The sequence below is a fragment of the Anser anser genome, assembly GCF_964211835.1.
Source record: "Anser anser genome assembly, chromosome: 1".
In the NCBI taxonomy this organism is placed as follows: domain Eukaryota; kingdom Metazoa; phylum Chordata; class Aves; order Anseriformes; family Anatidae; genus Anser; species Anser anser.
Window position 1 is genome coordinate 65,652,176 of NC_139720.1, and position 24,680 is coordinate 65,676,855.

At 37.7% G+C, this 24,680-nt stretch overlaps 1 protein-coding gene across 17 annotated transcripts in view; it reads left to right on the top strand.

The window, feature by feature from the left end:
• Nucleotides 1-24,680, top strand: part of ERC1 (ELKS/RAB6-interacting/CAST family member 1) — a 308,495-nt gene that overhangs the window by 130,571 nt on the left and 153,244 nt on the right. For all 17 annotated transcript variants that reach the window (XR_014578009.1, XR_014578010.1, XR_014578011.1 and 14 more), the window contains one exon: nt 1,789-1,982. Coding sequence is in view for 13 of the 17 variants with exons in the window: in XM_083819803.1 (XP_083675929.1) it covers nt 1,789-1,982 (194 nt within the window). In the remaining 4 variants the exon portion in view is untranslated. The remainder of the gene's footprint in view (nt 1-1,788; nt 1,983-24,680) is intronic.

Here is a 24,680-nt window from a genome sequence, read left to right on the forward strand (position 1 = left end):
GCAAGGTAGGGGTTGGTCTGTTCTCCCATGTGCCTGGTGACAGGATGAGGGGGAATGGGCTAAAGTTGCACCAAGGGAGGTTTAGGTTGGATATTAGGAAGAATGTCTTTACCAAAAGGGTTGTTAGGCATTGGAATGGGCTGCCCAGGGAGGTGGTGGAGTCACCATCCCTGGAGGTCTTTAAAAGACGTTTAGATGTAGAGCTTAGTGATATGGTTTAGTGGAGGACTTGTTAGTGTTAGGTCAGAGGCTGGACTCAGTGATCTTGGAGGTCTCTTCCAACCTAGATGATTCTGTGATTCTGTGTTCCAGTATTTGGGAAACTCAGATCCATCTCACGCTCCCAGTAAAGAACAGCATTGAGGCATGCTTCTGTCCTGGAACACTCTGCTCTGAGATTGAGTAGAATTTCACTAGAATAGGGTGTGGGCTTTAACAGATTTAATTAAAAACAGGAGATTCCAAGGTTAAAACGCTGAGGTCAGTGAATAGGTATTTTCATTCAGTCTCATTTTGCTGAATAACTAAACTGCTTTCTCCAAGTGTGTCTTTGCTGTTGGTTGGTTCTAGGGAAGCAGCAGCTTAAACCCAGAGGTTTATTTTGCTGCAGTTCTGTCCCGTTGCCTTTAAAAGTAACAGAGTCCTGTCCTGTTGGATCTAGTCTTACTGTGCTTTGGAGCAGAACATTTGCAGCTTGTAAAATAAATTTCCAAGCTGCACAACAGGGGGAAAGGTCAATAGTTTTATGTTCTGTTGTAGGTTTGTTCCAGGGAAAAGAAAGGCCTTGAGTTCACAGGCAGTCTTGGTTGGCGGAATAGCTCTGCCAAACCTGCTATTCACTAAAGCAAATTTGAGCAGTTCTGAAGTAGCTTTGATTAATATCAAATAGCAGCTCAAGATCCACAGGCATAGGGGGAGGGAGAGAATGTCTTACAAAGGTATGGTTTGCCCTGCTCTCCTGATGCAAGATGACAACTACCCTTAGGACCCTGAAAAGATAGTCCTCAGTCTGCTAGTTTAAACTCAAGCATAAATACTGCCTTTCTTTTGTCTTTGCTATGTGTGGGAACCATTGAATTGATTTTACTAATAAATTAGCCATTTTTACAACAAATCAGGCCACTTAAAATAATTTAATTAATTAATTGAAAGGGTCTTAGTTGGAGCCATTTTATCCTCAGTCCTCTGATGCTTCTTGTCCTCATAGCCTGATTTTAAAACATGCTTCCTAAACAACTAGTCAAAGATAATTTCATTATGTAGCCATGTTCATATTAATCTATATTTCTGAGATAACTAACAAGGGCATCGGTTCAAGAGCACTGTCTGTGCAAATCTATCTGAAATTTCACATACAGATTTATTAATTGGAAGCTATTAACCTGTGATTTGGTTTTCTAGATTATCCAGCTTAAAAATATCTCAGATATCTAATTCTGTGGTTATATCACTGTTTTAGAAGTGTATTTTAGGAATTTTCTTTTTCCTTCCTTTCAAAGAGATTTAATGTTTTTCATATTTTTACTTTTTTTTTTTTTTTTGGTCAGTTCTGTTTCAGTTAAAAATCACTTAAAACTTTTAAACTATATATATAATTTTTAAACATTTCTGAACTTTTCTCTCCCTGGAGAGTATTTTCCCATACTTAAAGTGGTGTATGCACACTATGCTCATTTCTCTTTAATAATTAATCTTCTCATTTTGAAGTAGATATAGTTTTGCAGTCCTTATAGTATCTGTAAAATATGTGTGTGAGTAAAGTGTTTTTCCTGACCCTTTTTCTCACAGGCACATGAGGCAACTCTTGAGGCGAGGGCCAGTCCAGAGCTGAGTGATCGTATGCAGCAGCTGGAACGGGAGGTAACACGGTATCGGGAAGAATCTGGCAAGGCTCAAGCTGAAGTGGATCGTCTTCTGGAAATCTTGAAAGAGATGGAAAATGAGAAGAATGATAAGGATAAGAAGATTGCAGAACTGGAGAGGTGAGAATGGTATAAAGTTACTAGTCACAAAAGAGCTGCCTAAAGGTAGAGATAACATATTCCATTTTTCTTGTCTCAGAAACCTTGGAGTGTCTATTTTGGGAAAGTTTCTTTAGTATTTTTCTGCTTCAGTACTTAATTTTAGTATTGAAAAAGTCTCTTACTGGGTGCTTTCTTTAACTAGTTGCTCAAAAGCAGAGCTCATACAGATAGAACTAGAGGGGTAGGTAGAGCTGTCAGGGAGTGGAGATGGTAGGAAAAGTTGCCAACGCTGTAGTGTATTTGGAGAACAGTCTATACATTTTGTTTAATAAATTCCTCGGGTATGTTTCTCCCTCCCCAAAAAATCAAACAGGAAAAATGACTTCTAAGAACTCATGATGGTTACCTTCTTCTGACAAATGGCATTGAAACTCTTTGTTATGGTAGAGACACAGGTAAAGTTTGGCTAATGTAAAGCTGAATGAATAGATCTGTTTTTGTCCAAACCAAATGTAATAAAACATTTTCAATCTTTGTGTTGGAGGCAGGATATCGAGATATTTTTTCTAGTCTTGAATGTCCCAAACAAAAATGGTAGTGTATTATGATTCCATGACATTTGCATCACAATCCAATAGATCTTGGGAATGACCTGAAACAGATTCTCTTCTCTGTTATTTTCCCACCTTCCAATGGTTTGAGAGAGATTTTCTAAGCAGAAATACCTGGTTTTTTTTTGTGTTTACTCTACCATTCATGATAAAGAATCACTTACTTAGAAGAGCAAAATGGAAATTTGGTTATTCCCCTTTGCATTTGCCTTGTGCCAGAATAGTTTTCCAATTTTTATCGTATTGCTGTTTAACTGCTCTGCATTTAGTGTCCGAGAGGTGAGAGAAATTAAGGAGAAGATTTTTCAGGTGCTTCACGAGGGCGATAATGGTTTTCATTGAGTTGATGGTAGTCAAATAATGGGCTGCTCTGAATGATTTGAAAAATTCTGTTCTAAGAAGCTCTGCTAATAGGAAGTCCACCCTAGGGATCTGAGATTGTTTTCACTGTGTTCAGAGAAAGCATTAACAGGAAAGTCTAGATATCTCTTTTAACTTCTGCAGCATCTGCTGTGTGCCTTCATTTTTCTTCCTTCATCTTGTGCAAGAAAATCTCAGTGATAAATCCTGTGGGTAGAAGATCCTCTGAGTCCACTAACTTCAAATAATTTGCTTGTACTGCAGTGAAACTACTGGACTGAATAGCTTTACTCAGCTCTCTCTTTCACTGTAGGATGCATTCTTATTTTCTTGAAAGTAATAGAGCAGTTCAATTTGTCAGCTAGGTTTCTTCTCTCTTTGTGGTTGTAAGGATCATCTTGTTTTGTTACTTCTTACACCTGTGGTATAAGTTCAAACACTCAAAAGTGAACATAATGAACTTCCTAACAATCTTCCCTTTTTTCTGAATAATTTAACTTTCAGCCCATTCCATACATCATGTATTCAGCAGAGCATTTGGGCAATAGATTGGTAGAGAAGGTGCATTAAGTATAGCCTTGAAGAAAGCTAAATAGTAGTTCCAAGTCATGTTTTTCTGCAGGATTTTTCAGTCCCTTACAGGTGTCTATCTCAGGCACTGAATTCCCGATGTCATTATTATGAGTTGACGAGGGGGTCAGGAGCAACAAACATCAAAAAGAACTAAGGTATGGGGAAGAAGTCTGTTCGTAGTGCTTTAACTCTTTCTGTGTGCAGAAGGAATTACTGACTAGGAAAAGCAAGTTGGAAATATTAATCATACCTTACAACCTGATTCCTAGAGGAGAATGGAATGGCAGGAAGAGAATTTTCTTATGCATGTTTTTAATATGTCTGACTGTTTATTTTTTTTTAATTATGTTAGCATTCTGAAATTCCAGTCCAGATTGGGACTTTCAGTGTCAAAAACTGAATGAATACATATAAATGGCCTATAATCAAAATATCTTATAGTCTACAAAATGATAACAAAGAAGATAAACAAAGCCATACCTTTTTCTCTTTTACAGATAAAAGCACTGGCACCCAGTCATTAAAGAGTTATAAAGGCCCTTTTTCTTTGAAAAGATGAAATTCCAGAGATCAGCGAAGCAGTTATTGAGTTTTCTGTGCTACAGTGGTTGTTTCTTGCTGTTTACCAGTCACAAACCAAACTTATGCTATGTCAATGAAAGCGTAAAACCCCAAAATGACTGGACATCATTCCATAACAACTTTGTGGAATACTTTGGCTATTCAGTGCTATCCATTCCTTCTTACCAACTGATCTCTCCTATTATTAAAAAAAAATTGAGTGCCCTCTTCTCTTTTTAGCTTGTTTTCTTTCCTGCCAGTACTGAGATAGAATATTTCTTTTATTTTGCTTCTAGTAATTTTAACATGTATTTCAGCTATGTCAAAGAGGAGACTGCTTTTGTTATCATGTGATTTACTGCAGCCATGTAAATCAAGGAAAAAAAAATCTGGGAATATTCATGTTCTTTAACAGAACCACAGAATCATCTAGGTTGGAAGAGACCTCCAAGATCACCCAGTCCAACCTCTGACCTAACACTAACAAGTCCTCCACTAAACCATATCACTAAGCTCTACATCTAAACGTCTTTTAACGACCTCCAGGGATGGTGACTCAACCACTTCCCTGGGCAGCCCGTTCCAATGCCTAACAACCCTTTTGGTAAAGACATTCTTCCTAATATCCAACCTAAACCTCCTCTGGCGCAACTTTAGCCCATTCCCCCTCGTCCTGTCACCAGGCACATGGGAGAACAGACCAACCCCTACCTTGCTACAGCCTCCTTTAAGGTACCTATAGAGAGCGATAAGGTCGCCCCTGAGCCTCCTCTTCTCCAGGCTGAACAATCCCAGCTCCCTCAGCCGCTCCTCGTAAGACTTGTTCTCCAGACCCCTCACCAGCCTCATCGCCCTTCTCTGGACTCTCTCGAGCACCTCGACGTCCTTCTTGTAGTGAGGGGCCCAAAACTGAGCACAGTGCTCGAGGTGCGGCCTCACCAGAGCCGAGTACAGGGGGACAATCACTTCCCTAGCCCTGCTGGCCACACTGCTTCTTATACAGGCCAGGATGCTGTTGGCCTTCTTGGCCACCTGAGCATACTGCTGGCTCATATTCAGCCGACTGTCAACCAGTACTCCCAGGTCCTTCTCTGCCAGGCAGCTTTCCAGCCACTCATCTCCCAGCCTGTAGCGCTGCTTGGGGTTGTTGCGCCCCAGGTGCAGGACCCGGCACTTGGCCTTGTTGAACTTCATACCGTTGGCCTCAGCCCATCGGTCCAGCCTATCCAGATCCTCCTGCAGAGCCTTCCTGCCCTCGAGCAGATCGACACACGCACCTAACTTGGTGTCATCTGCAAACTTACTGAGGGTGCACTCCATCCCCTCATCCAGATCATCGATAAAGATATTAAAGAGGACTGGCCCCAGTACTGAGCCCTGGGGGATGCCACTAGTGACCGGCCTCCAACTGGATTTGACTCCATTCACCACAACTCTTTGGGCCTGGCTATCCAGCCAGTTTTTAACCCAACAAAGCGTACGCCAGTCCAAGCCACGAGCAGCCAGTTTCTTGAGGAGAATGTTGTGGGAAACGGTGTCAAAAGCCTTACTGAGGTCAAGGTAGACCACATCCGCAGCCTTTCCCTCATCCACTAAGCGTGTCACTTTGTCATAGAAGGAGAACAGGTTTGTCAGGCAGGACCTGCCTTTCATAAACCCATGCTGACTGGGCCTGATCGCCTGGTTGCCCTGTAAGTGCCGCGTGATGACACTCAAGACAATCTGCTCCATGAGCTTCCCTGGCACTGAGGTCAAACTAACAGGCCTATAGTTCCCCGGGTCTACCCTCTGGCCCTTCTTGTAGATGGGCGTCACGTTTGCTAGCCATCAGTCGACTAGGACCTCCCCTGATAGCCGGGATTGCAGATAAATGATGGAAAGTGGCTTGGCCAGCTCCTCCACCAGTTCCCTCAGTACCCTCGGGTGGATCCCATCCGACCCCATCGACTTGCGTACATCCAAGTGCTGTAGCAGGTCGCCAACCATTTCCTTGTGGATTATGAGGGCCACATCCTGCTCCCCATCCCCTTCCACCAGCTCAGGGTACTGGGTATCCACAGAACAACTGGTTTTGCCACTAAAGACTGAGGCAAAGAAGGCATTAAGCACCTCAGCCTTTTCCTCATCTCTTGTAACTAAATTTCCCCCTGCATCCAGTAAAGGATGGAGATTCTCCTTAGTCCTCCTTTTTGTGTTGATGTATTTATAAAAACATTTTTTGTTATCTTTAATGGCAGTAGCCAGATTGAGCTCCAGATGAGCTTTGGCCTTTCTAATTTTGTCCCTGCACAGCCTCACAACATCCTTATAGTCCTCCTGAGTGGCCTGCCCTCTTTTCCAAAGATTATAAATCCTCTTTTTTCTCCTAAGCTCAAGCCACAACTCTCTGTTCAGCCAGGCCAGTCTTCTTCCGCGCTGGTTTGTCTTTGGGCACGTGGGGACAGACTGCTCCTGAGCCATTAGGATTAACCACTGTAAGTGGGAATGGAAAGGGTCCTCAAGATCTGGAGACCCGAGGTACATGTTGTTAGTGTGGTGAATTAACAAAATAACAATGATCTTTCAGGTGGAACTGCAGTGTAGTCACACTATGGGGAAAACAATATCAAGATTTCAGATACTTTGTAGTGACTAGTACATTCTCATCTTCTGAAAAATTGCTGAGCTTTCTATTTTGCTTTAGTTCTTTCCAGTTGCCCTCCCATCTCTATTCTCTGAAAGATTGCTTTCTACTTGTGAGTTTTTACATAAAGCAGAGATTTTAACATGCCTATTAAATATATAGTTGTTTATATATATATATATGTATAGGTATAATATAGGTGTTTACCATGTTTGTTTATACATTATTTTGCTAAACATGCTAAACAGATATATCCAGGCACGTTATGAGGAAGTTCTAGAGCTACAGTCTTGGTTTCTTGAAAAGAATTGATAATGTTGCCTTGTAAGAGTCCTTCCTAAACCAGTCCATGCAGAGTAAGCTAGAAATCATGACTTCTAATGCCTCTACAGCTGTTCAAACTCTTCTGTGTGAATAAGAACTTCGATGCTTGCAGAAGCATTTGTCAGCAAACAAGAGTGAATATAGCTGTGTCTGTTAGGAACTGTTATTATGCTATGTAGGGCAACATGAGAAGAAATAAGTCGCGTTCAGAGAGTAACTGTACTACTGAAAATGGGATTTTTCAAAAGAGACAGTCTCTCCCTGGAGTTTTTCCTTATGCTAGTTATATGTGACAACTGGACTAGGAGGAGAAGAGAAATAATAACATGGTTTTGTCCATAGAAGAGAAGAAATGAATCACCTGTTAGAGAGGTATGTACAGTGAAACAGAAGGAGAAAAGGTAGGAGGAGAGGAAGATGAAATGGAAAGCAGAAGACTGTCATTATAAGCCTTTTCAATGATTGTAAAACTCCCTTTAGTTCAGATAAAAAAAAAAAAAAGGGGGAAATGCTTCCACTCTTTAGTAACTGTTGCAATTACTGGGTGGGGGACTTTGTCTTTCAACTGTGAATGGGAGGGAAGATTTCCAAAAATAATGTATTAAATGTGGTGCATGCTATGCAAACTTTTGAAAAACACTTTGGAATCAACATCAGATTTAGAGTACAAACTCACTAATTTATAGTCTCTGTGAGCAGGATTTTGCTTTTTTTATGGGGGGGTGGGCCATAAATTTCCATTTCTTCTATGGGTGAACAGTCCTAAAAGTTTTGGTTTTGTCCCAGTTGTGGTGGTGTAGAGGTTTTGTAGCTGTCTGGTTATTCACTTTTTTTCTAATGAACTGTTTGCTTTTTGTATTGCCATTCCATAATCTCCTGTCTCTCTGTAACTTTTCATTTTGTGTCTTGTTTTCTTCCTCACTTTTTCTTTCCATTATATTGTCACATCCTGGTTCCACGAGTTGTTTTGTTTTGTACGTGTGGGGGTTTTTTTGACTATGCCTTTTCTCAGAAAGCACGCCTCCCGCAAATTGCACCCTCCCTACCAGGTGTCGGTCCCTGCACCGCAACACGTAGGGGGGTTTGTGTGGGACTTCCTGGGAAAGTGAGTGCTCTGTAAGGCTACTGTTCCGTACGGGGTGGAATGGCACTGCTGGCTGCTGCTGCTGCTGCTGTTTGGGGCTGCTGCAATTACGCTTGTTTTCTTAGATTAAACAGGAACTAGTTATGTCAAATACAAGCTCTAACAGTCTCTGCGTTCAAGTCCTGCCACGGTGGTTATGACCACAGTCCAAAGCAGGGTTGCTGCTATTCTTGATTTAAACTCTGTAGAAACTGGTACTTTTTAGTCTAATTTTCTGCTGTGTTTTACTTTACCTTTGGTTCTAATCTCTGCTATCAGTTCTGCTAACCAGCTAAAACTCAAGTGCTCTAAAATGTGTCATTGATAGAGGTCAGTATTGCCTCATTCTTAAGTTTTATTGTGTTTTCTGTCCTGTACAGAGGAAAAAAAAAAGTACGTACTTAAGAGACAGCAGTAAATACATATGTAGATGTTGCTTCAGAAGTAAGCAGTGAGTGAGTATGTATGTAAGTCCTGATATCAGTTACAGACTTTAACCTGATTTTAACTTGGTATGCTCACTGTATTGGATAGGTAGTCCTTGTAAGCCCATAGGGCACTACCACTTCTTTTCTGAAGGAAACTTGATTTTGACTGGGGACCAAAAGAAGACAGTGCCCACCTTGGGAGTACCAGCAGTCCCATTAAGGACAGCTGAAGATGATGACTTTTAAGGGAGAGATTTTGGTGAGTTTTTCTAGAAAGAATCTAAGGATGCCTTGTTCAAGAAGAAACCTTCAAACTTTTGATACGTATAGCTTTTTTGAAGCTAAAAGATACTCCTCATCTTAAATATTTCTTCTCAAGAAAGAACAAAAGGTTCAAAAATATAGGGTGATACAGAAGGAATGCTGAAAAACATGGACAGTAGAAGGAAGTATCTTACTCTGTCTATAAGATGGCAATAAGTTTGCATCTGTGGAAGGTAGAGGAGGAGAGAAATTAACTGCATGTTTCATCAGATTTATCATTTTTAGACTAGTATAAAGAAAACTATAGTAGTAAATTGTGCCCTAAGCTTATCTTAAGTCAACAATTTGAAGTTGAAATACATATTTTCAAACCACTGCTCGTATCTTGCAATAATTGTTCAGGGTTTTCAAGTTGGATGCTTCTGTGCATTTTAAAAAGAATTTTAAAAGAGAATTTATAAACAAGAACTGCATCAGGGTATATAAGGAATTTGAAGTGAAAGGGATGATGTCAAATTAAAGAACAAAAAGGTATTTATAAACTCATAATCATCACAGTTAAATTTAATCTTGAGAGATGGTATATCTCTAATTCTGTATTATAATAAGGGAAGACTCATTAAAGTCATCCAAAAATAATGTGAACTCTTATTTGGGCATAGGAAAAAATGAAATAATTAAGTATCAATTTAAAACACTTTAATCCATTTGGGTATTTTAAATCATAAAGGCAAATTGAGTATTTTTATATCATGGTTGCATGGTATGAATACAAAGCAGAATTCTCTGTTGTTAATTATTTTTTCAGATGCATGCATGTGCATACTTTTTTTTCCTCTCTTTTTCTTCACCTCCTTCAAAATTTAAAGATTTTCATCTGCTTCCCTTCAAAAATCACTAGATTAAGTGAATATTAAGTTTCTAAGTTTAATCACTCAAAATTTCAGACATTCCGAATTGAAGATTGCCATGTAACATTAATTCACCTCCTTTGGCAGCTGATATATCACAGTGAAGTGACACGGTCTTTAACCACATGAACACGTTTTTCCACAAGAATGCTGCCTTTGGTGTGTAAAGGGCACAGCTGTAATTGTCCCCCCAAAAAACAGAGTGAGGCTGACACCTCTCATGGAAAATTTCAGCAGAATTTGTTAATACCTGACAAGCACTTGAGAACAAGGTCTTGTAAAGAGTGATTAGGCCCATAACTAGTCCAGCTCCATCAATGACCACACAAATATATTGAAAGTAAAGATTTTCATGATTTCCAAGTTTGGAAATGAAGAAATCCTTTCTTTTTAGTCTTGTTTTTAAATTGTACAAAATGAACATTAGGCATGAAGTCCCACGTGGTGTTTCACAGGGGAAAAAATAATAGATTTTATAACACCATAACTGCTGTAACCAGATAAGAATACAAGACACATACACTTTTACTCATTGGTATTTAAGTTTAGATATTTGAAATTATTCTGATTTTTAGAAGGCACATGTCTGCGTTTGGAAAGTCAACCTTTGTTAAGGTGCTTTAAGATCAACACTGAAATGACTTTTGAAACCTACTTCTAAGAAAAGATGAGAGATATTGCCAGCAACTGTAAATCCATCTGTAGAGAGGATCAGATAAAGAAGCCCTTGTAATGATTTTATGGTGACTCCTCAATCCGTCCTCACCTTTTTCTTATAATGGTATAGCCTTTTTTCATTTGTTCTTTATTTAGCTGTCTTTTATTTCCCATTCTCTCCCTTTTCCTTTGTTTTGTGGGAAACTGAAACTTTGTGTTACTACAGAAACAGCTGTTTAAAAAAAACACACACAGCCACAGAACCCCAAATAGTCCAGCTCTTGGCACGTCAGGAAGTCAGAGCTGGTGCAGGCTGTGGCTGAATGAGCTTGCTGTGGTACCCCATCACTGAACCTCCTAATCTGGTGTTCAAGCATGAAATTCCATGTTCAGGCAGGCAGGAATGACACTATTCAACAGTGATTCGTCTCTACAGAGCTGTGTGCAGGCTGTATCCTCTATTACACTCAGCAATAGTCTGAAAGCATTGGTTAATCTGGTCTTCCCAGACTAAGCATCTTATCTTGTGTCGTCCAAGAAGGACCTTATGCTAGAGCAATACTTGTAACTAGGGAGAAGCATAACCATTGTGAGCTTTTTAGAAAGCTTCTATTCCTGCCAGCTTTACTGTAGTGTTAAAGTTCTGATTGTTTTTATCATTAAGTCAGGGTTGTTATCAAGCATTCCCTCTCCTGCCCAAATCTATTAACTGTAATGAATATAGGAGTTGTCATCTGATGATGCCTGCGTTATACCAGTGATGGGTTTTATTTAGCAAATATCTCCCAACACAACTGGTAGATCAGTGGAGTGTAAGAACTATGATATAATTAAAATAATTATAAAATCAGGGGAGAAAGAAAATTATGTAAATAATGAACCTAGTTTGCGTATCGGTATTTCATTGTTACCTGCCTTGGCTATGCCTCTTTAAAAGCTGTCTTTCATTGTTTATGTCAACATCTTTAAGCAATCTGAGGGTACCCATACACACAATCCTAATATGTAAAGAGTAAAAAAAAATAATATATATATATCTTCCTTTTTGTACAACTGACACAGTAAGGATAAAAGTGATAAATCCTCACGTTGTCTTGGAGCACAGTAAAAGCAAAAAGAAAACCCAGTAATCATCACTGTGCCAATGAAATAATGTTGGTTGTTCATGGACACCCGAGCTCATGTTTGTGCTCATGTGTGTGCAAAAAAAACCTCTTTGCATCTCTTCTCCATCCCTCTAAATATCAGCTAAAAAGAAAGGAAAAGACCAGCCATCATTCTTTTTTACCAAGAAAAGGTTTCAGAAGTGGTAAAGCATAAATGGCCTTTCTACTTCCAACTGACACAAGGAAAATCAAGTGTGTATTCACTGTCAGATTACTTTGAAGGAAATACGAAGTAGTAAATGTACACAATCACTCACTGTCAAGCAAGTAGAATTCAAAGGTTGACTAGAAATCATTACATAAACATCTCCCTAAGTACATCTGAGATTAACGTGGCAGACCTATTCCACTCTTTATTATATACAAGCATGAGGAAAAAATTATAGCTAGCATGATAAACAGCTTTTCAAATATATACATTAATTAAAATACAGAATATTCACACCTCACCATCTTTTGGTCTGTGCCCAGAAATTTTATTTAAATTGGCTATATCTTTAAGATTAATCAGTTAGCATCTTAAAAGAAAATGGATTTCTCTGAGACTATCATTTGATGTATTGTCTCTCGGTGTGACAATTGCATCAGGGTACACAATTAATGGGGCTGGGCTGAAGAGCTGCTGCTGGATCTTGTAAGGAATGCTGCAAGTGTGTGTTCCTGTTCAGAGTGAAATAGTGCAAACCAAAAAAGTATTTCTTCGCCGTGTCATGAGTGTGTTTCACCCTGTGTTGGGTCTGCTTGCTTGGGCTGCTTCCGTGGGGCAGGTGCTTTCTGTGATGTGCTGATCAATTTCACTGATGTGGCCCCTGCACTGGGGGCTCCCCTGGTCTGCTGCAGATCGCCCTTCACTTTCCTAATATATTGTTGGCGACTGTAGCTCTCTGCCTCATTGTTAGTTTGAGTGCCAGCACAGTTCCAGATTTATTTCTAATTGTAATGTGCTTTCAAAGGCAACTTACACATTCCTCGTTTCTGTTTGGATAAATATTGCGATTATCCTAAAATCCTATTTCATATATTTTTTTAATATTTTGAACCCTTATAAAAGCATGAAAAAGGGACTAGTGATAACACAAAATGTATTTTTCTTACTAAGAAATAATTTATTCCATAGCAAAATGAAGATGTAGCAATAATTATTCTCCATTCAAATCCTGTGCAGCTGGCTAAATAATATTTCTGTACTGTGGAGAAAATTGAAAGTGACCTCAGCACAGCTTTTCAGACACTGTTTTGCCTTCATCTTATGCCAACAAAAGATACTACCTTTTAATGCCAGTTGAAAGAACATTGCGGTTCATTCAAATACTGCAGAACTATCCTGGATTTTATCCTATAGTTTTTTCCGCTGTTATTTTGAAGAAACAATATCATAATATCATCGTAATGGAAACAGTAACTACAAAGTGTCCTTGTAACACAAATGAGAATTCTTAAACTTTCATAATCTGGATTCAATAACAGCTATAAAAAGAGAGAAACTTTTTTTTTTTCCTTTCTTATTTAGTCCCACATCTAGCCAAGCCATTGTTTTCACTTTTCTGTTCCCTTTTGATAAATCTAGTTGACCAGCCATAGTTCTGTAGTTCAGCTTAGAGAGTATAACCTTGGATTTTAGTCAGAATTACAGTTGCACCATTTTCTATATAAATTAACTGAGGCTTTTGGAACATTATGACTTACTTCAAGATCAAACACTGAGTATGTGGTATTTGGCATTTTCCAAGTCTCATCTTTCCTGAAGTCCCCAAATAACACAGCCTTTAAAACAGCAATCCTGGAAGAACTCATATGAAGAATATGAATTTAAAAGCCTAAGAAATACATCTTTACGCTAGTTTATCTGTTATAGACCAACAATTCACTTTGAAACTGCTGCTTGTACAAATTCAATATCCAACATAGCTGATTGTAAAATTTATGCCAGAGGTAAGGACTTTAAATTCCATTTACATAGTTCCTTGTAGTCAGAATAATAAGGCATATAGCAACTAGACTGTTCTATAGAAATATTTTCTCCAGACAATAGCCTACCTTTAGGCCTTTATAAAGAGAAATCTGTCCATCGACAAAGCACAACATGTGCTGTAGAAGTCAGATTGATGTTTTGGGCAGCAGGACATTTACTTTTTTTCTCTTTTGGTGATAGAAAAAGAATAAAATTTAAAATCAAAATAAAATAATCTGTATTTATGGCTTATTTTGTTGACTTACATTGCTGTTATCAGTGAAATTGACAGCAGATGCCTATGAAAAGATATTGAATATATATGAAAAGAAGCAATAATGAACCTATGGGGTCTCATGTTTTACAGAGAACTCCAGCATTTTGGTTTGTCCAATCCTGCTGTTGAACAATGTTGGAGAGAACTGTCAAAGATATGCCCGTTTGGTCATTATTGTTTTTAGATTGCACCGTATGTGGGAGAGTTGAGACAGAACGATGTAGGAAGAGGCAGATGATTCCTTTTTTGCTTTTGGAAAGGTGACTTCAATGTCAACATTAAGAAAGATGAACTTTTAGCTTTGACAGGTCTTCAGGACTTGAAGACTTTATGTATTTTTTTACCTTCTGTTCCCTTTTGGCAAGTCTGGGTCATCAGCAGGAAAAAAAATAAATGTTTCTTGATTTTGGAGACAAAATAAGCCCTTGGAAGAAGATGGCATTAAGGAACATCTTAGGGCTCATCTCAGACAGTCAACTTTGATGTTTTTGCAAAGTTAGCAAGAATTCTGGAAGAAGGAAACTTGCTAGTGATGTGATGTAAATCCAAAGTTTTCTACAGTTGTTTTTTTCCCTTTTTCCAAGAATTCATATGTGTATTATAGACTTATAGACTATTTTGTCTACGGAAAGTTGCCTCTGAGTGAAATGGTGTAATCTAAGTGTCCTTTTCTTCTTTTTTCTGTTATCTGTTACCTTTTTTTTTTTTATTAGATGTCTATAAAACATGCAGCTCTTTGTGTTTGTGAAGGATTGTGTGTCTTTGTGTCATTACCTGATTTAGATCTGCTTGTTTTGTCCTGAATTCTTGAACTGCCTTATCTCTGGACACTGTTTTCACAAACTCTAACTCTTTTTCTTTCACATCTCCTTCCTGGATTTGCTGCTTCCTTCAGTCTCACATCAAGGTCAGTATTCATTTTTAATAACGGTTTTTATAACACTATTGTCTATTAAGCTAAAATTGAGATCTCACGGAAGATTGCACATTAATTTGCATGATCCACAAAATAAAAGATCAGAGATTTGGTCAAGTCTGTGTAGGAGAATGGGTTGGATAGGGCAGATGTTCAGAAGAAATCTGTACTTGAAGGAAAAATTTGTATTAAAGCCACTGTAAATCAATGTTGTAGTACACAGGGAAGAAGGGGGAGAAGATCGTAAAACAATTTAAATATCTATGGTTTTATCTGTCATGTCAAGAAGAAAAAAGCTTGAACTTCAGCCATATTCTCAGCCGTGATACATGCTGTTGACTGCAAAACTAGTTGCTTTAAAATACTATTCAGTGTGCTTCCTTAACTGTTGAATTTTTACCATTGCATCTGTGTCTGAAACCTTGTAGTGTTGTTGTAGAACTAGTTTTGGTGCAGTTTCAGAATAGAAACTGAAATTTTAGAAACTATGATACTATAATTGTTGCATATTCAGTGTGTTGTGCCATCAGAATGAAATTAAAGGTGATACATAAATTAGCAAGATCACTTTGTGCCTTCAACAAATTTATAAGCTACTAAAAAAAAAACCAAAACCAAAACAAAACAAAAACAACTATCAAGAGACAATGTTTTGAAGTCTTGTAGCCATGACTGAAATTTTTGCTTCTTTGTTTTAAAGCAGCCATTAAACGTAGATTCAGAATTTCAATAGAGGTATAGCTGGGAACAAACTTCTATGACCTATGTAATACAGTAAGTGAGCATGCATGACCTAATAACCCCTAGTTACCTTTAAAACACTCAAAAAAAACATTTTGGATTCTTGTCTTTGCTGACAAAGTTTGTTTGGTTGAAAGCATCCATGACTCTGGATGAGAGAATGACTACAATTATTTCAGGCAGTGTCTTTGCCCAGAAAGCCTCTGCTTTAAAGCCTAAAGTTCTGAGTTACTGACCAATGTCCAGCTTTTCTATTCCTGATTAACACTGTGAAAAATGTGGTGGTAAATGGAATCCCACGATGGCGTGATGCTGCTGACGCCTTTAAACTGTCAGTGTTTTGACCTTGGTTTGGCACAGATGTTGCGCTTGTGGCCTTGGCTGCACATTTTCCTTCCTCCCACAAACTGGAAAAAGATTGGAAGTTAATCATGCTGTTGTCCATCAATACCTTCTGTTTTTAGTGTGTTGTACTGGCATACTTGTACTTTCTGTTGAAAGGAGGACCATCCTTGAATGACCCTCTTTTTTCAGTTCCCTGAGAACAGAACTGCCAGGAAGCTTTTCTGCCCTGTGAGCACTCTCATCTGAAATAGATACCATGTTTTTTCTTGCATGAGTAGTACGGTAGTTTGTGTTTGCTGGTTGCCCCTGTGAATGGAGTTTGATGTGCTGTGTTTGGCTGATGGAGTCCTAAATATTATAAAAGCCATCTGTCAAAGATATTTCGGCTTCAATACTATAGCCTATAGGCTTTTATCAAATCTGCACCTATATTGGAATTTGTGGTGAAGAGGAGAAGGATTTAGGGTGTTTGGTGATTTTTTTTTTCTGATTCAGAACATATCGTAAAATACATAAAATAAGTCTAAAGAAGATATGACTGCAGTTTGAGGTGGCCAAGTGTTAGGATCCACATAGTCCACATAGTTTCTTAGTGGTTTTATTATTGATACATATTTTTAATTGATTGCTATGATGGCTAGTTGCTGCGGTTTTCCTATATTTGTTAAAATAAATGTGGAGTGTAAGGGAATATTTGGAGTGACTGCTCTTGGAACAACAAAATCCCTGCTGGCCAGAAACACAATGAAAATACTCTTCTAAGGACAACAGGAAAATTACAGGGGTTGCAGAACTTTTTCTTTCCTATGCATTTAATTGTTTGCCTAATTACTGTTAGCTGCAAGATATGAAGACATAGCTTACTCATGATTCTATGGTTCTATTCCATGAAGTTCCATTCTACACTGGAAGCTACTATGGGAGCCATAACTTCTTTTTCTCCTAATGGTGTAACAGTACTTATTTTTTTTTGGACATCAAAGCAAATGTGTCTTCCTGTAAAAGAACTGAATATGTGCAAAAATACATTAGGTATATTTGTTTTCTAGAAACAGGAAGAAATACTTAAAATGATTTCTGTTCTCATCAAGAACAGCTTTGCTTACTGTAATCAGTGCAAAACTTCTGAATTGTTTGATCTATTAAGCTCTCCTGTTGATAAACTTGGTGAACGAGAACAATAATCTACATCATTACTGTTGGAACATGTACTTACTGTTTAAAATTCCAAGGGTCTAGGGTGGATTTCATAATGGTTTGTAGTAAATAAAATAAACTTAGAAGGCATGGGTGTTAACTCAGTTTTCCATAAGGATTTTTTGCTAAGCATCTGTGTTGATGAGAGCTTTACTTAAAGAACTATGTAATGTTGAGTTCCAAAGAAAAGAAAAACAATAAAACTATTCTGGTGTCATTAGCCCCAGTAGTGGAAAAATTAGAAAAACACCATGAAGTCATGTGCTACAGTACTTTCAAGCAATCCTTATGGATACATTTCACAAAAGTTGAGATGTTATTACTATAAAATAGAAAAAGATAGCAAAATATAGAAATCCAGAAATTTTCTGGATTCTTTGCTATACCAAAGAGAATTTGATGCAATAGGAAGTAATAAAAAATACTGTAAACCTTATTTCCACACAGCAGAGTGGTTTGGCGATTAGATAAGTGCAGGCTGGTGGCATGGATCCAGATAGAAGCCTGTTATGAGTGTCCATGTAAAATTAAATGTCAATATAGCAACTCAAGGATATTATAGCCTTATAAAATCAAAGTAAAAACAAAGTACTAAATCTGAAGGAATGGTTTCAGTCCTTTTCCCAGAGTCCTAAATTTCTGCTACGTATCTAACCACCAAAGAAGTATTTAAAGCATAGCATCCTTCTATAAGAAAATGATAGATAATATTTCATAGAAAGTTAAGCAAATTCAGAAAATTCAGGATACTATTCAATAACTGAAAAAAAAAAACAAAACACATAAATGTGGAGTAGTTAAAACAGGCACACAGATGAATAGTTGTCTATGGTACTAAAGTTTTTTTGTTCTTATGTAAATAACCTTTATAAACTGTGTCATATACTGTATCTCTAGAAAGCTGTGTTTCTGTGTTCTGAGAAAGTGCCAGGGCAATCCGGACCATTTTCACTGGAAGTTTGGCTGGCTCTTTAATTTCTTACCTTCAGGAGACTCTGGTCTTTGTTCTGCCATGATGCTGGTCATTTACCACAGCAGGAAGTGATAAAAATGTCAAGCATGTAGAATCAGCAGTGGTTAGTTTTAGGTCAGCAGAGTTTTGTTTTCAAAGGAGTTTCCATTTAAATTTCCTTGGTTGTCTCTAAAATGTAATGGCCTCTAATAGTTGCTTTCAATTTAACATATTTTTCCTTCAATTTTACTTAAATCAGTAATGGCTTTATGGAATTCTTTACATAGAAAAGTACTCTTGTAGAAGTTCTCCATTCCTTTTGAGTGAGGAAAAGAAGTACAGCATCCACAAGATGATAGTGGGAAACAAAAAAATGAAGGAGTCAGACTTGTTGGCTGTTAAGGTTGGGTAGTAATGTGTAGAGCACAAAATGGAACTGTGTTTTTTATTAAAACACGTTACTGTCATAGTCTTTAGCATTTGTTTTAGGAATAATGATTATCAGAATTTTCGTCATCCATTGGAAGAAGAATCTCACTTTTCTGACAAAGGGCCTTTTTTCTTCTCTCATTTCACTGCATCTTAACAAAGTACAATTATTCACAGCTGTACGTCATCTCAGAATTCTCCCTTTTCTGTAGTCTTGTATGATCTGATTTCTTTCCTATTACCTGCTGAAATCTAATTAATTAGCTAATTAGGGTTTTTTTTGTTGTTGTTATTACTGTTTTCAGTACATGTATTCCTGAAGCATGCAGCTTTCCTGCGGGAATTAGAATCGAGGGAGCACAGAAAGACCTGCGGCTGCATATGGCACTGGCAGGATGTTTGTATGCCAACAGGAGGCTGTGAATTTTGAGGAGCTGAGTCAAATGCAGTTAGAGCAGCCCCTCACAATTTTCTTTTTTCTTTTTTTTATATCTATAACAGAAAAGATAGCTTCCTACCATACTATTTGAAAAATCAAAATATGACTTAATTTAGAATACATTTTAAAACATGTCTTTATGTTAACTGTAAAGTTAATAGGTTGTCTAGCATGTCACCATCAGAAGATTAACTGAAATTATCATTCAAACTTCATGCAACATTAAACATTTTGACTAACCCATATGTGTCACATCACATTTAGTCAAAGGAATAAAGTCTGAATGTCATTTCTCTTCTTTAATGGCTTACTTTTGTGCAAAAAAAATGTATCCTTGAAAACGGTTAGACTTTTATTTCTGTCACAACTCTGAAGGGTAGGTAGGTATACGGACAGATAGTGAATCTGTGTTTTAGATTAGTCCTTGTACAAATGTTTGCATTACCGACTACCAAAAGGTTTAGCAGATTCTGGACTCAGAGAAAAAACAATAACAACGATAAAACACTACTAAAGTTACAGAGAATTCAATTGGACAGGAGACCTTCTTAAAATGTTACTGAAGAAGATGAGAAGTTCAGTAACTTTTCATCAATTTTTACTGATAATCACTGCTTTCAGATCTCCAAGTCCTTGAGCCTAGAGGCAGAGTCTGCAGGAGTAAAGCATTACCCACAGAAGTGGAAGACCAAGTTACAGACTATTTAAGTAAATTAGAAATACGCAGGTTGATGGAATCAGATTAGATACATACAAGGCTGCCGAGGGAGCCAGTTGACGTCATTGCAAGGACTCTTTCTATCATCTTCAGAAGCTCATGGCTGTCAGGGAATGTTCCTGATGTCTGGCAAACATCATACCTATTTTCAGAAAGGATGAGAAGGAGGGTCCAGAGAATTACAGGAGTAACAGGTTAGCCAGTGTCACTTCAGTAATTGTGAAGTTTTTGGAGCAGATCCTCCTGAAAGCCGTGTTCAAGCAGCTGAAGGACAAGAAGGTGATAGGGAGCTGGCAGTATGGTTTTACAAGCGTAAATCATGCCTGACCAACCTGATTGCCTTCAATGATGAGATTACTGGCTCAGAGGGGAATCAGCACTGTTTAATGTTTTTTTAATGATGTGGATGATGAGACTCTGTGTCCTCAAAAATTTCAAGGATGATAGCAAATGGCAGGGAGTGGTTACAGGGGATATATGCTGGAGGACTGGGCTGCTTTATGGGGTGACCTTGACAGGCTGGAGAAATGGGCTGGCAGAAACCTCGTGAAGTTCCATAAAGGCAAGTGCAAAGTTCTGCATCTGGGGTTGAGTAGCCCCTGCATCTGTACATGCTGAGGACCAACCAACGAGAAGGCTGGTTTGTAGGGAGGGACTGAGGTGTGGTTGAGGACAAGTTGAACAAGTCAACAGTATCACATTGGTATGAAGAAGGCCAAAATGCATACTGGGCTATATCACCATGAGCATAGCCAGCAGGTCAAAAGAAGTGATTGTTTCCTTCTACCTTGTACTTGTGAGGCTGCACCTGGAAGAGTTCTGGAACTTCTGAGTAGAAGAAAGATACTGGGATAGTAGAGTGAGTCCAGCTGGCAGGCCAGCCACGGTTGACTAAGTGCTGGAGCATGTGACATATGAGATGAGGCAGAGAGAACTGGCTATATTCAAGCCTTGTGGGACATCATGCTGTGGTCTTTTGGCTATCTAATGGGAAGGTACAGAGGAGAGAGCCAGACTCTTTTCATGTTGTTCAGTAAAATGGCAAGAGCCAACAGACACAAATTTCAAAATATTCCAAAAAACAAAACAAACAAAAAGCCTTAGTTCCTTTAGTCTGCAGTGTTTAAAAAAGTATGACTGTTTAATCTGAATTTTCAGCTGGTGGGATTCTTGGTTATGCTGGATGTACTTGAATTCCTCAGCTAATCATACCAAATAAATACCAGCAGTAATGTCGCTTTTTCTTGTAACCAAATACTACATAGATATAGACCCTCAATTTACTTTTCAATGTGTATTCTGTAACTTTACATTGATATTACTGGTAGAACATGGTGGCAATGTTATATAGAGATCTGAATAAACAGCTAAGAAATATTTTCAGTACTAACTCTTTGTAGCAATATATATAAAGGATATAAAAGCAAATGTTTCTTCATTATTTCACATAACATATTTTAAAGGATGATAATGTCATTAATTAGGATAAGGTGGTTTTTGTTTTTCCTTTTAGCATTGCTTGCTGTCTGTTCTCCAGCAGTTTGCATAGAAGATCTTTTTAGATCATAGAAGATGCAAGTAACTGTTGTTTTTTACTTCTTATTTGAAGATATGCCTTCTTCCCTTTCTCATATCTCTTGCTTTCAGCACAGTTTTCACATTTAATATGGAATATGCAAGTGCTCAAAGGGATGGGTCAAAGCACTCAGTATTTGATTGTTTGTTTCCTTTGCCTACTTCCATGATTTTTAGGGGTATACTTGGATAACATGAACAAATGACAGCTGAAATGTATCTGAAGGAGTCCGTTTTGTATTATTTAACGCTTAAAGCTTCAAACATTATTGTAACTTGGGCAAAAACATTATAGTGTAAACAAAATCCTAATATTTAGAGGATTGTTTTAAAGTATTATTCTGTTGGTTAATTTTAAATAGGATGAATAAGTATGTGCTATTCCCAATTTATTCTAATTTTTCTCCTAAGTTATGATGTGATGCTTCTGATAGCAATCTGTTTTGGTTAAATTTCCCATGCTACATTTGAAGATCTGTTTTAGAAGCAAGGCCTTGCAACTTAGTTTCAATTTGTCAGGAGTGCTTGGTTTGGATGCCAACACCTGAAATACATATTTCAGTAGACACATTATTGTTAATATCATTAAACAAATCATAGAGGATCCCACAATGAATTGTCTTAGAACTGCTTAGAAAAGTCTTGTCCAAGGAAATGAGATGCAGCAGCACTTTCTCTTCTAGGGTCCCTAGTGTAGTCATACTCTTCTGATGGGATATAGGCAGTGATTTATGCTCTGCAATGCGATGTACAGCATTGCTTCATCCTTCACTATCCATGTCTTCTCCACTGCAAAAAGCTCAAAGAAAGAACACCCTTCTCTTGTCCAAGAACAAGGCAATTGGTGTTTCTCCAGTTATTTCTTTGTTATTTGTAGCACTGGTAGAGATGCGGTTGATACCCTAAAATTATTTCCAGGCAACTTTGGGTGATGGCAGACACTATTAAAAACAAACAAACAAATATATAAAAATAATATTTGTAATTACATTCCAGAAATTAATTCACATATTCAGGACCTAATAGTGTTTTACACAGTGCCTAGAACACCAGTTCATGTTTTATAATTCTACTGCTTGCTTAACAAATTAGAAAGCACTCTTACACTTATGGGTACCTCAGACTTTTATTGAATGCAATTTTTTTATTTGCTTCCTTTCTGTGTCTCTCAAGAAACGACAGATCCCCAAACTCAGAACTATTCCTGCTATCAAGTTGAAGTTTGTTTTCCTCAGAATAAACACCTGCTGAGGAAAAAAAAAAAAAAAAAAAAAAAGCCTCACTAAAAATTAGTTGCAGTTGAGATCCCATCAGCATGGCAAATCAGCATGTTTGTCTTATTTCCTTTGAAGGACGTGAAACAGTTTCAGGAGTGCTTATGAATTGCTAATAGTTTTCAGTTACAGACATAATCTTCCATACATATATATATACATATATATATATATCTCAATTGGACAGAAATACATCTCTTACGGTTTTGAAAATATCAGCAGGGAAAATCCAGCCCTAATCCAAGAGATAGTGATTTTCCAATTAAAGTGTCCTGTCTTTTTAATTTAATTAGGTTAAAAGGACTGTCCACTAATACATTCTTATTTATACCTACCTTCACAAACTGAAAGCTATCAACAACTAAAAAGCACCAAAACCTTTAAAGGAATTGTAGTTGATTTCTTGAATTTTCTAGAGGTGAAGGAGCATATTTTCTTCTGCATCTTGGAATAGTGGAGGATGCTTTTTGAATAACAGATAAAGAAATTTTTGGTAATATTTTGAAGTAGAAAGGGTATTGAACTCTTCTGTTGTCTTTCTGTATCCCATTTTGACCATAGTCTCAATAATTTATTGTCAGATTTTCAACACAGGTTATACTCTCAACCTGCACCATGTAACTTCATTTACAGAGACACTTAATTTATAGAAAACACATGAGATTCCTATTAGGAATATTCCTTTTGACAGTAAAGGCTGTTTGTTGATCTTTCCTAAGATTATAAGTGTTTCCTGATTACTTGGAAGATTAATTCATTGAAGGAGTCATAAATGATTCATACCTGCTTGTAGCTCAGTGACAGTCTGCATCAAGGCAGTTGTCTTGGTAAAGTGATCAAATGTAATCAATTCAAATCTTCATTTTGTCTCATTTGTCTCAAGGTCACGGAATAAAAAATAGTTCACTGGAGTAATATAATTTTCTAGATAAAGAATTTATCTTCCTCAGCAGATACTCTAAAGTAGAGATAACTTAATTAACAAATTTCATGATCACTAAGGATATCAGTGACGATATATTTTGGAATCTGGAGCGTGGCGTGTCTTGTGCCTGTGGACTCACTTCAGCAGATTTTTTTTTCCATGCTCATGCAGATAATGTCCAAAAGAATGCATTTATTCAAAAGGCTCATGGACGTACTTGTTCTGCAGAAGATCCACTTATTGTGAAATGGTCAAAGTCCTGAAATGCACAGCCAGTAACATTGTGCACACACATTACCAAGACTATAAGAGAAACGTCTGATTAAGAGATGCTCTCAAGTGTTGCTTGCAACACAGGTTCTGTACTCGCTCAGTTCTCCACAAACTTCATTGCATTCACTTGGCTCATGAAGTTCTCCTATCTGAACTCCAGAGAACTACAGCTACAGACTGAGAAGACAGGATTACAGCTATATCAGAGGAACAAGAACTAAGCCATATGCACTATTTAGATAGGCAGTTGAGCCCTGTATGTGGTATATCTGTTACAAATAGTGCTGCTGTTCCCCATTTTCTAAGCAATCAAAAGTCTGTAACAAATGATCTCAGTGGGCACTCTTCATATTAACCTGATGTGAGCTGTCAAAGCCAACGCTACGGAATGTATTTCATATGAGGAGTTACCTCTTAATAATAAATCTCTTTGCTAAGCACCAGAAGGAAATATGCCAAACATGCAGTCCTGAGACATTGTAGTCTGCATTCCATACCAGAAATCGGTCTCACCAACTGGATACCAAAATAGAGCTATATATTCCCCATCTCAGATTCTGATGTTAATGAAGATCCTGTAGCAAAATACGATTTGATGGCCATGATGCCATTGCTTTGCAATCAACCGTATCATTTTTGCATACTTTTCCCGGTATAGTCTTTGAGCATGGCAGAGTTTGATCTTGTCAGAAGCGTCAAATTTGGTACTGCTGCTTTGTAGCCAGCAGGATAAACACCTATCTGTTTACATCTATAGTGAGAGTCTGCTTGAAAGATTCTTCTTGGAAACAACTTTGTCTTTAAAGAGAACAGATAAAGAATGTGATCTTTATTTGGGCATCCCACTACAGTAAAAATCAGTAGGCTTTTAGCCCTGAAACAAACCGTTTCATATTTTTTTTTCAGAATGGTCCTGCTAGCATCTCTGTTCTCACGTCATTTCCTTGGAGCTATTATTAACTTTTTTCTTCCCTACACAGTCAAGATTCTGAATGTTCTCATGCTTATTTTTCTTTGATATCAGAAATCCTCTTCCACTGAATTGGTACATTGATTTTGCTTTCTTTTTTGTCCTTAACAACTGCTCGTTTTAATATCTTTCA